At 45.5% G+C, this 15,230-nt stretch overlaps 1 protein-coding gene across 1 annotated transcript in view; it reads right to left on the minus strand.

Moving 5' to 3' along the window:
• Window positions 1-4,672: 4,672 nt before the first annotated feature.
• TBC1D9 (TBC1 domain family member 9) overlaps window positions 4,673-15,230 on the minus strand; it is a 67,963-nt gene continuing 57,405 nt past the window's right edge. The window contains exons 16-21 of the mRNA XM_006766085.2: window positions 15,120-15,230; window positions 12,434-12,499; window positions 11,805-11,891; window positions 8,030-8,104; window positions 7,839-7,942; window positions 4,673-6,762 (exon numbers count right to left, since the gene is read on the minus strand). The exon at window positions 15,120-15,230 is cut by the window's right edge and continues 139 nt beyond it. Of these exons, the coding sequence (XP_006766148.1) occupies window positions 6,052-6,762; window positions 7,839-7,942; window positions 8,030-8,104; window positions 11,805-11,891; window positions 12,434-12,499; window positions 15,120-15,230 (1,154 nt within the window). The 3' untranslated portion in view covers window positions 4,673-6,051. The remainder of the gene's footprint in view (window positions 6,763-7,838; window positions 7,943-8,029; window positions 8,105-11,804; window positions 11,892-12,433; window positions 12,500-15,119) is intronic.

Raw genomic sequence — 15,230 nt, forward strand, 5'->3', positions numbered from 1 at the left:
GCCTGTGGGCACAGAGGGAGTCTAAGGGGCACCAGCCCCCATCTGTCCAGCCCCTACTAAGACCCAGCGGGCGCAGACACCCTGAGGGAAGACTGCCTGAGGCCAGCCTCCCCCAGGGCCGTGTAGAAAAGCATTGTGAAATGGTAGCAGTTCTCAAAGAGAGAACTTGAATGTTAATATGGGTGCCTAACACAGGTTCCGAGGAATTCCAGCATCCAACGCTGTTTCTTTAGATGTCTGGAAATGAGATACGTTTGAAACTGAAGAATTGCCAGATTCACTTTTATTCCATCAAACGGAGTGCAGCATTCCGAGGCACAGTTTCCTCCTCTGCAAGATTGAGGCATTTGGACTGAGATCTTTGAGATTCTTTCTGCAGTAAAATCTTACTCTGTAAATATGGGTTTTGCCATACTGTGGGTAGAACGTTTGGCTGCTGTTACAACCGGAGTTCAGAGCTCTCACTGTAGCTAATTGGGCTGAAGTCAGTCAGCTTGGAATTAGGAAGTTCATTGGTGTCCACCAATACTCCTCGAGTGCCTGAGGCTCAGACAGGCAAAAGGACACGATTGCAGCTTTTAAAAGAGCAACTGAGGTTGCCTCCATCGCAGAGAAAAGGAAAAGTGTGCCATAGGATAACATGACCTTGGGGAGGGCGATCTTTCTGAGGTTGAAGGGTGACCTGACTTAGGTCATACTTTTAGACATCCTGTAGGGGGAGCCGAGGAAACTGGCCTCCATGGGAGGCGCAGGGTGTGCCTTAAGCCATGGAGGATGGTGCTCTGTGCCCCTGGAAACTGGCTGGTGGAAATGTGTTATTGTAGGCTGGGGAGGGTAATGTTGCCACCTTAAGGCCATGGACCAGGGGAAATTACATGTTAAGCAGAAAGAAATCCTGGGGAAATATTTAATGTTAGGTAATGTTTGCATCATGAAGGGCACCATCTCTCTTCCATTTAATCTTTTCTTCCTTGATCCTTGGCTTTCGGTGTTGGCGATGGAATCAAGTGCAGTTTCTGCTGAGGGCTGCCTGGGCAGAGGTTCTGTTAGGCTCTGCATTTCAGTGGCCCTTGAATTCAAAGCTCTGCCCGTGCCTGTCTGCTCTAGTTGTCCGGAGCATTATGGAGGAATTTATTTTTTCAGTTTTGAATGAAGAAACAAAACTTTACCAGGAATCTATTGACTGTCACAGGGAAGGGTCTTTAGCTCAACATCACCCCCTAGTGGGACACAATAGATTAGCTATTAATTCAGATGCAACTTAAAGGTGGAACTGGAGGCTTTGAAGCAGGTCTGCTCTGTGGCAACTACAAATGGCTATTAAGAATCACTTAAGCCCTAACTGGTTTGGCTCAGTGGATAGAGCATCAGCCTGTGGACTCAAGGGTCCCAGGTTCGATTCCGGTCAAGGGCATGTACCTTGGTTGCGGGCATATCCCCAGTGGGGAGTGTGCAGGAGGCAGCTGATCGGTGTTTCTCTCTCATCGATGTTTCTGACTCTCTATCCCTCTCCCTTCCTCTCTGTAAAAAATCAATTATATATACATACATATATATGTATGTATGTATATAGAATCACTTAAACATGCCTTAACAGGTTTGGCTCAGTGGATAGAGTGTCGGCCTGGGGACTAAAGGGTCCCAGGTTCGATTCCAGTCAAGGGCATGTACCTTGGATTGTGGGCACATTCCCAGTGGGGGGTGTGCAGGAGGCAGCTGATCAATGTTTCTCTCTCATCTGATGTTTCCAACTCTCTATCCCTCTACCTTCCTCTCTGCAAAAAAATCAATAAAATATAAAGAATCACTTAAACATTTACCTTCCATTTGAAAAGTCACTGATCTTCAGTGAGGGTGGAGCAACTTATTATGCTTCATAACCTCCTCATCCTCTTTCATGTTATTCTCTCATTGTTGCCACAGAGAATGGCATTGAAGAAGTAGGGAAACAAACAAAAAGCAGAAGCCACATCTACCTAAAAAGATCTCATGAAAATTGCACACTATTGTAGAACACAAGACACCAAAAGTTAGAAGACAAATCCCAAATCTAAAGGACCAGGAAACACTTCAAAAATCACTCAGCCTCACCGCCATGAGGGAAGTTCAAAGGAAAACAAATGTCTTTCATCGATCAGATTAGTAATGATTAAGAGTGCTGACTCCACATGTCAGGGAAGGTGTGTGAGTGTGAGAAGAGAGCACTGGTGTTGATGGGAGTGTGGCCAGCAGCCCAGATGTGACTTAAGAAGGCAGATTGCCTGACTGGCGTGGTTGTGTGTCGACCTGTGAACCAGGAGGTCAAGGGCACATGCCCGGGTTGCGGGCTCGATCCCCATTGGGGGCTGTGCAGGAGGCAGCCCATCAATGGTCTCTTTTAGCATTGATGGTTCTATCTCTCTCTCCCTCTCTGAAATCAATAAAAATATATTAAAAAAAAAAAAAAGACCAAGCAGCTCTAGGTTTAGGTAAAGCTGTAGTTAGCGACTAGGCCCAGGCCGGCCCGAGACTGGGAGGCTGCTACATCTCTGGGGACAGGAAAGGGAGGAGAAACCTAGCCTGCTCCCTACTTGCTGTGACGAGATTGGACTGTGGGAGCTGCCCTCTGCCCGCTGCCAGGGTTCCCACCTGTGTATCCATGTGGGGCGAGGGCATCGTTGGGACACGAACCTTCTCACTGCCTGTGGCTGCCTTGCGGTACTTCCTGTGGCGAATGGCCCTCCTGCCCAGACCAGACCAGAGTCGTGCTGGATGGGAGGGTGTGGTGGGTCTGCAGTTTCTCTGGCATACTCACTGTCCCTGCACACTCACTGTTACTAGTACACTCACTATTCCTGCCACACTCACTGTTACTAGTACACTCACTGTTCCTGCACACTCACTGTTACTAGTACACTCACTGTTCCTGCCACACTCACAGTTCCTGCCACACTCACTGTTCCTCCCCACTCACTGTTCCTGCACACTCACTGAACACTCAGTTCCTGTCGCACTCACTGTTCCTGGCGCACTCACTGAACACTCACTGTTCCTGCACTCACTGTTCCTGTCGCACTCACTGTTCCTGCACACTCCCTGTTACTGGGATACTCACTGTTCCTGCACACTGTTCCTGCCACACTCACTGAACACTCCCTGTTCCTGACGCACTCACTTGCCCAGCACTCTGGCTCCAGGTTCCCTCCTTTCCCCGGGGAGTGCTCTCTTTCACGGTTTCCTCTGAAAGCTGCTCTGCTGAGGCCAGCTGTGCTCTGCGACAGGAGCTGACCAGGACGCCAGGTCCAGTCTCTCCGACAGAGACATGGAGCACACCGGTCGTGGGGTGGAGCGATCATGAGCACGGGAAACAAATCCTAAGAGCTAGATGGAAGTGACCACACGCAGAAGGTGAATCACAAGGCATTGAAATCGAAGAGAATAACCCACGGAGATACGAAAAAGACATAACCCAACCGTGAAAAGCTAGACAGGAACTTTATCATCTTTTTTCTTTTTAGAAAATGCTCTTTGAAAGCATTGCCTGCCTTAGGAATGAGCTGACAAGCCTACTTGTCTCAGAGACCAAGCTGGACTGTCACGTCTGAAGCTCAAGGCCCCTCCATTCGCATCCTAGAAAGCAAACAGACTAACACGAGCCCCGAGAGCGTGAGCTGCTGCCACGCTGGAAGCACCTGACATGCTGGCACAAACGACCGTCACTACAGCATCAGGAGACACATGCTTTCAGGGTTAGAGCGCCTTCTCCGTGACAACGGGACTTCCGGCTCCTCTCATTCATAGGGCTACCCATTTATCACTTAGTTTTCTGTTAATCCTCACCCGAGGATATTCAACCCTCCTCCCACCCCTGTTGCTTTTCAGAGCGTGGAAGGGAGGGAGGTAGAGAGGGAGGAGGAGAGAGAGAAACAATGTGGAGACACATAGATTGGTTGCCTCCCACACATGCCCTAACCGGGCCTCGGGCAGGGGATCAAACCTGCAACCCAGGTGTGTGCCCTTGACCGGTGGGCTGAGGCTCTGACCACTGAGCAACACCAGCCAGGACAGGGCGACACATTTAAACACATGCTTATCCCCCACCCTCAACCTGAAAGAATAGGATTTTAAAGAGTTATTTCCTGAGGTATCTTTTAAGTGACTTTAAAGATAGAAACACATGATGGAAGAATGTGTAACAATCTTAGAGTCAAGTCAAACAAATGGCTAGTCACTCACTTAAAATACATAACAAATGGTCTTACAGGGTACTAGTAATAATGAAACAAGGTGGCATTACAGTGTGCTAATGAAACAAGGGCGGTGAAGGCGTGGGCAGGAGGCAAGGGAAGGCTACTAGGGGTCAATGGTGGGGGGAGGGGGGAAGGGAACATATGAAATACTTTCAATAATGAAGATTTAAAACACTGAAAAAAAAAGAATGGGACAGGAATTTTCACCCTTTACTCACTTATGCAGGATGAGTTAAGTAACCAGGTAGCTAAAAAAATTCCTTTCCTTGTTTTAAATGCCTGCCTTCATAGGCACATCACTACACGCTGTATCTCAAAACACTTGCCTGTAAAAATGTGTATTTAGTCAAAATGGTTGCCTAATATAATTTCCCCTGCAATGTTGTTAAAAGAAGAACGTTATGGCCGTAAGCAGGAACTCAAAAGCCCATAAAAGCCACATCTGAGTATCTGATGTATTTTATTTGTTCACATTGATCTTACTTGAGGTTAACACTACTTCATTGGACAGTTTAAAAATCATTCTGTAAACGAAATTGAAAACAAAACGGCGACAGCTAAAATAAGGACACAACGTACAGTAACATAAAGGGATGCGTTGAAAGGACTATCCTGAAGAAGCAAAGGAAACGTGACCACGGCGACCAATTCCACAGTCAGGGGAAACCTCCAGCATCTGAAGTGAGGACAGAAGTAAAAAACAAGCATGACTCCAAAGTGCAGGTGTGCTAGCTGCATTTCCACATCCATTCAGGAAACAGACAGAGCATACTATGCTTTATATAAAGCGACAAATTCTGCTTTAAAACATTCAGTTACATTATCTTGCAGGTTTTCTCCCCCCGTTTACGTGATCTCTACATTGATTTAATCGGAAAGATGATCGTATGTGATACATGGTATAAATTTGTGGAATCTACGGAGAGTATGGAAATGGTAAAGTTTACTTATCTATTTTTTGCTTTATTTGTAATGAGAAACAAGAAGCTGAAAATCCAGGATCAGAAGCATCAGTACTTTTATTCTATTTCCCCTCACGTTGCAAAAAAAGAATCCTGAGCCCTCAATCACCTTCATCGCCACTTTGATTCTCTGTAACAAAAGACTGTTCCTTTTCTCTGAGTTCTGGCAGCTGACACAAATAATAGCTGGCTTTTTGAATGCAAAATGTGTCCGAATTGACCAAATAGAACCGTTAATCTGGCACCATATAAAAATCACACGTTCGTAACTGTTTAGAACCTCAAATGTGTTCCCCTTGAGGGGAATATCTGCGGAATATAATTTTTGAATAGAGGACTTTTTATGAAATATATTTCAAATCTTAAAAAATAGTTTTAATGCTCCCCAAAGTGGTCTAGGACTTACCCCAGCTGACAGTGCCCATTCCATTTAAGAACATCTCCTTTTCCTTACAGCCCTGGTTTTATTTAAAAAGCCCAAATACACAAATGGCTGCTGCCTTATTTAGCATGAAGCAGCACTATTTTTTTTAAACCATGTCTACAGCTCCACAGCAAGACTAAGAAGTTATAATACACACATATCACGGACATATTCGTATTTTTTTTGGAATTCACTGAATATACTGTATTCTGGTAAATCCCCCTTCCCCCAACAAGAGAGAGTCCTATACCTACAGCAAGGTGTTAAATATTTCTCCCACAGTTTTGCATTGTATTATATTATGAAAACACGAGGTTTCGAGCCGGGTACTAATAAATATTTAATTTAAAAGGAAGAAAGAAACCTCAAGACAGAAGAACATAAAAAAGACCCTTTCCTGGCCCCTCCTCCCCCGCCCCCTCCCAGGGAAGGCGGGTCAGCCAGACAAGGCGGAGATCTCGTAGTCACTGGCCGAGGGGAGGGCCTTGCCCATCATCCTGATGTTCTTCGCACTGGTGATCCTGGCCATCATGCACACGGGCTTGTCAAAGTACTTCACCAGGGCGGGCTCCGTGAGGAGGGAGGCCAGGAACTGCTCGAAGGTGATGGCCCAGTCGCGGTCCAGGCAGGTGCTGCCGGGCAGCGCCGCGGAGCCCTGGCCGCTGCGCACCAGCACCGTGTCCTCCCCGATGTCCTCGCAGTGCAGCTTGTCCTCCTCGTGGGAGCCGGCACTCAGCACCGAGTACGAGGACATGGAGCTGTCGTCCTTGGTGTCGTCATCGGAGATGAGCATGGAGGAGGAGGCCCCGTGGTCCCGGGGCGAGGAGTCCTCCAGCTTGATGTCCTCCATCTGCCCTCCCAGGGAGTGCTCCTCGCTGTCACCCGCCAAGCTGGCCGGGTGGGACTCGGCGGACTCCGCCCCGTAAGGCTGGCCCGGCCCTTTCCTGGAGAAGGGCAGCCCCAGGATGCCCTGGGTGCAGGCCCCGCCGCCCGCCTCCTTCGCCGGCTGGGTGATGAAGAGCTTGCCGACCTCCCCGATCTCCAGCAGGAGGCTGGTCACCGCCGCCGTGGCGTGGTACAGCTCCTGCTCGTTGGGGTCCTCGCTGAACATGTTGTACATCGTCTTACACAGCTCGATGAACTGCCCCTGGGAGGGATGTGGAGAAGCACAGAGAATGTCACCATCCCTGGGGGAGCACGGACAGGAGGGAAGCGGCCTGCAAAGCCATCTGGCATTGGGGCTCCTGAAAGATCACCGGAAAGTCCTGTGCATGGGGGGGTTGACGCGTCCTCTAAAGGGCACCATTTTTTAGTTTTAAAAACTTGCCACATCAGCAACAGCGGGAAGAATGAAATGATGAACCTTCACATACCCCTCCTTAGAGTAAGACTGTGCTACACAGTTGCTTCCTTACGTTTTCATCCTTTGTTAAGTATCTCAGGGAAATCCCAGATCTCATGTCATTTAACACCTACACCCTTGGGTAGGCATGTCAGTTTCTCCAAGGTTAGCTCAGGTCCTCTCCCCCAGGACACCTCTGCTGGGGCCCCTGGACAGAGAAATGCCTTCCCGCCCCACCCACATGGCTTATCTGTTTTCCGTTAGGAAAAGTCAGCACGTCCATACTGTGTTCTAATTGCCTGTGTTGTTTCGTCTCCCTCATTACACATCAGCTTTTGAAGAAAAAAATGTCAGACATCATCATAGCTGAGCAGAGCTCTGAAAACAGCTCAGCCTGGTCTTCTGAGTATCTGACTGTGTTTTTAATGACTGGGATGAGGTGTGGACTCTCAAAATTTGGATATTTTGCCCTAACCAGTTTGGCTAAGTGGATAGAACGTCGGCCTGTGGACTGAAGGATCCCAGGTTCGATTCCGGTCAAGGGCATGTACCTTGGTTGTGGGCACATCCCCAGTAAGGGGTGTGCAGGAGGCAGCTGATCAATGTTTCTCTCATCGATGTTTCTAACTCTCTATCCCTCTCCCTTCCTCTCTGTAAAAAATCAATACAATATATTTAAAAAATTGGATATTTTGTGATTCACATTTTCTCTGAGAGGTCATTTTCTCACAACTGAGCATATTTTTGATGCACAGAATAGGTGTAAACAGATACTGCCTAGCTACCATTGCCTTTGAGGGGTATTTATTCTGTATTTATCTATGACCAGGAAACAGAGTCGTCAGGTTTAATATGAATGAATTGAACTGTCGAGAGCTTACCTGATTCAATTTGGGTAAATCCTTTGCATTCTTTGATTTTGACTTGTTTTCTGTAGTCCAGAGCCTCAGATAAATACGATTTTCTTGAGAATTTGCCCTTTTCCCTAAAACCCAGATATGAAGAAGTGTTCAAACACCAAGAAACAGTGTCCAACCCGCAGGAAGGTAAACGTATAGAAGGGAGCCTGTACCTCTGTCTGGCTTCAGACTCACGGTAACGAAGCCATCGTCTGCGCTGTGCTTGCTTCTGCTATCCAAGCCAACCACTGCCAAGGAATATTCAGAAGAAAAAGTAGACCGTTACGTAATGAACCTATCCATTTGTAGTAGGAAACAGAGAGACCACTAGGTAGGGTTGTCTGACTTAGCAAAAACAAAACAAAACAAAAACCCAGCACTGAGTTAAATTTGAAGATCAACAACAAATCATGTTTTAATGTGTGTCCCAAATAGTGCCTGGGACACACATGCTGAACAAACTGCCAACTGCTTATTTGAAATCAAATTTTACGGGCTGTCCCGTAATTTATATGAAACCCTATTTCTAGGTGAAGAAATACCTCCCTCAGGATGCTTTATCACAACCGGGGTTTAGTGTACAACAAGGAAATAAAAGGATGACAACAGGGCATCTTCAGGACAGAAAAGGGGTGGCGCTTGCTCAGGCGAATCTTGATCCCCTCCCACCCACCACCCCATTTTCTGTCAGGCCCCACAAAAGACCAAAAACTCACTTTCTAAAAACAAACGGAAATCCAAGTTGATAAAGGAAACAAATGTTATATGTTCCAAAACTCCTTTAGACTTATAATCTGGCATTTTGAAAATATGACTTTCCGGGAAAGCACTTTTAACTTTTTTTTCCCCTTCTTGAAACGGGAGGTTACAAAGCACACAGGCACTTCAAAAGAGAGAGGACAGCACCAGCTTCCGTCAGCGTCAGCAGTGGGAGGGCCTGCAGCGCTTCCTCAACCATCCACAAGGGGACTGACTGCCCGGTATCTGACCTTGACTGCATTTAGTGTCGAAGCAATCCCAGTGGCTTTGAAGACAGAGTGAGGACAACGGTCTATATATGTCATTGAGAAAGTCCTCTCCTCTTCTAGTTGAAATGATTTAGCCAACAAGTATAGGTATTCCAAACTAATGTACGATAAGCCCAGGCAATGGATAGCATACAACCATTTAAAACCATGTTTTTAGAGAATGTTTAATGATGTTGTAGCATGCTTACTGGATTTGAAGTGAAAAAAAACAACAACGCCCTAACCAGTTTGGCTCAATGGATAGAGCGTCGGCCTGCGGACTCGAGGGTCCCAGGTTCGATTCCGGTCAAGGGTATGTACCTTGGTTGCAGGCATATACCCAGTAGGGAGTGTGCTGGAGGCAGCTGATCGATGTTTCTAACTCTCTATCCCTTTCCCTTCCTCTCTGTAAGAAATCAATAAAATTTGATTTCTTATATTTAAAAATATATATATTTTAAAAACAACAACAAAAAACAACAGGATATAAAACTGCAGAGGGAGTTTGATCCCAATTATATATATATGACTATAATTACATATATGAATAAAAGGACTGAAAAGAAATATTTCAAGATATTATTAGTTACCTTTGTATTACAAGCTTTAAAGATATCTTTAGCTTATTTTATATGTTCTATCTGTTTTTAAAATTTCAACACAAAGCAATAGTACCTTTGGAGTTGGCTGCCTGGGGTCACCTCGGTAATAGCATACAGATTCTGTCCGAAGCGCTGACCCTCAATTCCTAGTGCCAACAATAGTGAGTCTGGGTCTGGCTCACTCCTCTACGCAGTGACTTAGGGCTCACAGTTAAAAGCGGGTCTCAGCTGTGCTTATTCTGGGATGGCAGCATTTAAGAGGCAAAAGGACTCAGGTGCGACCCGTGTTTACTGTCAGACTTGGGCAAGCCATGAAGCTGCCCGCAGGATGAATTAGAAGGCAGAGAACCCGCTGTCGCGGCAAGCTGAGAGACGCTGCTCAATCATGCAAGACAAAGAGTATGGGACTTAATGTAATAAGTTGGGGATATACACAACGAGATGGAGCATGTGTCTGTGGACCTAACAGCCACAGAGGCAGCACGAGGCAAACTTTTTCTGTAAAGGGCCAGACAGTACATGCAGGGTGAGGTCGTTGTTCGTATGAAAAACAGTGCAATAATTAACAACTAATAATACAAAGATAAACTCTGTGTTTCGAGGACTCAGAAGTATAAATCTACTTTTGCCCACCCACTATCTGAGGCCCTGCAGGTGGTGTGGCTCCGCCCCAGCTCCCAAGTCCACCTCTGTAGCATGAAAGCAGCCATGGACATCATACAAATGAATAATAGCTTGGCTGTGTTCCAAAAAAACTTTATTTCTAGGCACTAAAGTTTAAATTTGATATAATTTTCCCATGTCATGAAAGATTACTTGTGATTTTTTTAAACCATTTAAAAATGTCAGAAGCATTCTGTGCACAGGCTGTACAAACAGGCCGTGGGCCAGATCTGGCCCCACAGGCTGGAATTTGCAGACATCTATCACAGAGCAAAGGCGGATCTGAGAGAACACTTTCTCATATAATGCTTGTCCAGATTGTGGACAGCAGCATAGTAACAGCATGACGAGCTTACTGAGCCTGACCCGACAGGGAGAGGGGAGCAGAGTGCACAGCCTGGCGGACGTGTCTTCTCTAAGCTAGTGGACATGAGGCCCATGATCCCTTCAGTGGGCTGAAGTACCTGCCCCCCAATAGTTGCCCAAATTCAAAAATCTTATCAAGTAATATATCAAGCAAGCATAGCCATATACTAGTTGTACCAGTTAATAATGTGGATTTTTTTCACTAGATGGAGTTACACATATGTTGATATATACGCGATTTGATATGTATGCATGTATGCTATTTTGTTGTATTGACAACAAGCTTTAAAACTTCATATGTCAAATTTGCTGAAGGTGTTAATATCATAGATATTTTTACACTTAAAAATGTTCAATTTGGTGCCAAAAAAAAAGAGCATTTGTGGGAAGTTTTAATTCATTACTTTCTTTTGAAGAAAAGTGCTGCTGAACACTTCAGGAAGCTTATGGTGAACATGCTCCATCTCAAGATACTTGCGAATGCCAGTAAAATGTTGCTTTAACAGCATGAAAGGAAGTCTTTTTTGCATTGAATTGTGACTGGTGATGAAAAGTGGACTCATTTTGAGAATCCCAAATGCACAAAATCATGGGTTGATCCAGGTCAACCATCAACATCGACTGCAAGGCCAAATCACTTCGGAAAGAAGACAATGCTCGGTGTTTGGTGGGATCAGAAAGGTGTGGGGTACTATGAGCTTCTAAAACCAGGTGAAACCGTTCATACTGATCGCTATGGACAACAAATAGTCAATTTGAACCACACTTTGATCGTGAAATGAACAGAATGTGCCAGAAGACACACAAAGTAATTTTGCTTCACGATAGCGCACCTTGCTTCACGATAACGCACCATCACACACTTTAAAACCAGTTAAAGACACGTTAAAAGCTCTTGCCTGGGAAGTATTAACCCACCCGCTGTTTTCACCAGACCTTGCTCCTTCAGATTCCCACTTGTTCCGATCCATGGCACATGTACTTTCTGAGCAGCATTTCAAAATGTACGAAGAAGTGGAAAATTGGGTATCTGAATGGTTTGCCTCAAAACAAGAAAAGTTCTATTGGGACGGTATCCACAAATTACCTGAAAGATGGGGGAAATGTGTAGCTAGTGATGGACATTACTTTGAATAAAGCACTTTTGATGTTTCTCTTGAAATTGTGTTTTCTTCGATTACAAAATCTGCCATTATTAACCGGTACACCCAGTTACTTCTTTGACTGACTAGCTTTGGAGGTAACTTTTTCCAGTGGCGGAGGGCTCTGTGGAAGAGAAATATAGTACCCTGGTGAAAAAAGCCACTTACCATGTGTGCATTCTGGGGTGATATCTTCAAAGAAATACTGAGTGGCTTCAAAAGCAGAATCTGGCTCATCTTGATCAGAGGATGGCTCTGGAGAGGGCGGGAAAGGTCATTCTCACACAGGCAGGGCCACGACTGCTGACCCTGTGCTGTACTCGTTAAAGAAGTGACCAGGACAGGATGAGGCACTAATGGTACCCAGGTGGGGGAGGGTCACAACCTAAAGTTTTACCGTGTCTCTATCCTAGCGCCAACTCTTTCTCTAATTGTTTTGTTAGATAGATCCCAGCTGGAGGCCATCGTTGTTTAAAACTTACATTCTCATCCATCTTTCCTACTTGTTTCTGTCAGGGCTAGAACTACTGCCCCTCGCTTCGGCATCTCAGAGTCTCTGGAATTTCATGTGCTGCCAAATGCTAGTTATTCTTTCTCTCGCAGAGACTGCTCTTTGCTGTCAACACAACTCACACTCTGACAGGCAAATGACTGCAGACTCAAGGAGCCGACTCGGGAAGTTACGTAGAGCGACATTATTCGGTTCATTCTTAGTGACCAGCGAGTGATTTCGTGTATCGAAAAGAGGCAAACAGGTCATGGTTACGTGCATGTACTGCTGTGTGTGGTTCACTTACCAGGCAAGACATGCATTTTGTACAGGAGTTTGAGTTTCTCTGTGAGGTCCCCATGGCAGGCAGCACCTAGAATTCCAAAACACCAACATGAAATGCACGTGTGTTAGAAACTCCTCCAGGCTTAGCATTCCCCGGAAAAGTCCACTTTTTACAAGTTGAAACCAAGACTTGAGGTCACAGAAGGTCTGGCCAGGGCATGTTTGGGTCAAGAGCTCTGGAACCAGGATTCCTGGTTTCAAATCCTTTGTACTTAGTCTGTGACCTTGGGAGAGTCAGGCAGGAAACAATCAGAGGTCCACACCGAGCCCAAAGTACTAGAGAACGCTCAGTTGAAACTGACTCATTCAACATTGCACTTTGGGGCCAGTGTTCAGCCACGTAATCACCGACTTCCAGATGCTTCCACCTTCTCCATTCACAATGAGGTACACCTAGTTACTTCTTTGACTGACTAGCTTTGGAGGTAACTTTTTCCAGTGGCAGAGGGCTCTAGATAATGGCGGATTTTGTAATCTGTCCAATGACCAGCTGCGTCATGGCATCTGTGATGTGTTTAGAGACTCTTACCTCTTGGCAACACAACTGGAGAAGGAGATACAGCTAATTCATGGCTGCTGATAGCAATCCCTTATTTGTAATTTCATTATAGACCATTTATTTGTCCAGATTTCTAGAAGAATCTTTCTGGGGATTGATATTAAAATTACAGATCCATCTTCAGCAACTTTCATATTTTTAAAAAGTTGAACAGAATTTCGCTTTTCTGGCCAACTTGTCTGTCTCGATCACTGTACCTGACCCATGTGCCCAACAACAGCTCAGAATTCTCCCAGTCATCTGGGCGGTGACTTGGCTCTGCTCAAGAACTCCCTGCATTTTAAGAGGCTTACGTATTCTTTTCCACATTTTCTCTCTTTTGGACTCTCCTTTACTGATGATTTTGTAAAGTATTTTTCTTATTGGAGTTGACTCACTAAGTAAATTAAATATTTCTACTTATCTCTATCACATTCTATATGCAGAACCTCTCTTTTTCCTCTTCCTTGTTCCTGTTAAAAGATAATTTTAAAAAGAACAACCCTTTTTCATAGACACCAATATAACAGTAAGTTGGGGTAGGGTCAAAGGGGTCCTTAGCCTTGTCCGGATTTTCTCTTACTTTTTTAAAAAGCCGAATACCTAAGTGTATTCTATGTGTACTTAAAAATTAATAACTCCTTCTTCACTAAAAAACAAAACAAAGAACACATCGTGTTTGCTGTCTTTGGCATGGAGTAATTAGGAAAAAATGAGCTTTTGAGACCGCACTCATATGAACCCTGGGCCCAGCGTGTGCTAACTGTGCGTCCAGTTTAGTTCAATAACAGATAAATGTCCCAGAAGTTACTTATGTTCTCTGAGCTTCCATTTCTTTAACTGAAAATGAGAAATCTACTAATAAGCACATGGTAGTAATAGTAACAGCACACACTGTGCCTCCAGGAGGCCTGGGTTTGAACTACAGCTTTGCCGTGTCCGTTAGCACAGGGAATGCACACGAAGCGTGAGGGCAATGCCTGGCTCAGAGTCAATGCTGTGTAAATGCTAGACATCATACTGCTATGACCTCAAAGGGCTGCTGTCTGGATGCAGTGATTAAGGACAAAGTCCACAGCATCAGAACAGTGCCTGCCCTTCACCAAGGCCAGTTCCTCCACGTCCCCATATTTTTGAGTACTTAACACAAGTAATTTTTTCTTACCTAAGAGGACCTTATCTACACCTCTTCGCCTTTTTAAAGACCACCAGCTTTCTGTGGCCTTCCAATCACTATTCTGAAAGATTCAGGGCACTTTTTAGAACCATCATTGTCTCTGTGCCTGCCACCTTCATCCTTCCCGGGCATGTCCTTTTAAAGTATGTGGCCCAAGGTCACCAAGTGGCACAATTAGGAAAAGAACATTTTTCTTTCTTATCTCATTCTGGCAGCCTGACAATGCCTGCTACACCCACAACTCATATCTGTCGGCCAAGCTCAACTACGAGGTGGCCTTTCCCCTCAATGCCAAGTGAAGGAGAGTCCACTAGGATAGAGGGCAGTGAGCAGGTCAGACAGCAAGGCTGCCAGGCAGAAACCACACGCTGCTGGTGAGGGGTGGGTGTGCCTTCTTGTGAGCCCTGGTCGTTCCTCCCTGTTAACTCCTCGCTAAAGAGAGAAAAGGCTGCCCTGCAGACTGCGGAGCTGTGTGCTTCTCTCCGGCCTTTATTAAAAACATCATGAAATGCTTCTTTGAAACTTAATGAAACATTTCATATATAATAAAAAAATTATATATATTTTTTTGGTCAAAGAAAAGCAATCTGCCCAAACACTCCTTTTCTCCTGTAAAGTTATCACAGTCTGTGGTTTCAGTGTTGAGGTTGGCATTTTATTGTCTTGCGAATTCTCTGATTTTTTTTTTTTAACTAGTGGTGGGACCTATCTAATGTCGAAGACAATGATTTGATAATATAGTATATCCGTGAGCTCAAAATGAGTTTTACAATCGGTTTGCAAGCCCTAGAATGTGCCGCTCTGCCCTCTACCCCCAATCTTCTGAGGCAGTGAGGGCTGTGACCCTGGGGCCAGCCAGCACTGCGCACCCCGCACCCGGGCGTTACTACCCGCCGTGCCCTCCCAGATCATGCAGCCACATCACATCCTTACTCAGCCCAGAGACAAACTCTCGGAAGTTAATTAGAGAGTCTCCGTTTTCATCTAGTAACTGGAACAAGCGGGAGGCCAGCACGTCGGAGTGAGCTCCACAGGCCCAGGGAA

The sequence above is a fragment of the Myotis davidii genome, unplaced genomic scaffold (assembly GCF_000327345.1).
Source record: "Myotis davidii unplaced genomic scaffold, ASM32734v1 scaffold436, whole genome shotgun sequence".
NCBI classification, from domain to species: domain Eukaryota; kingdom Metazoa; phylum Chordata; class Mammalia; order Chiroptera; family Vespertilionidae; genus Myotis; species Myotis davidii.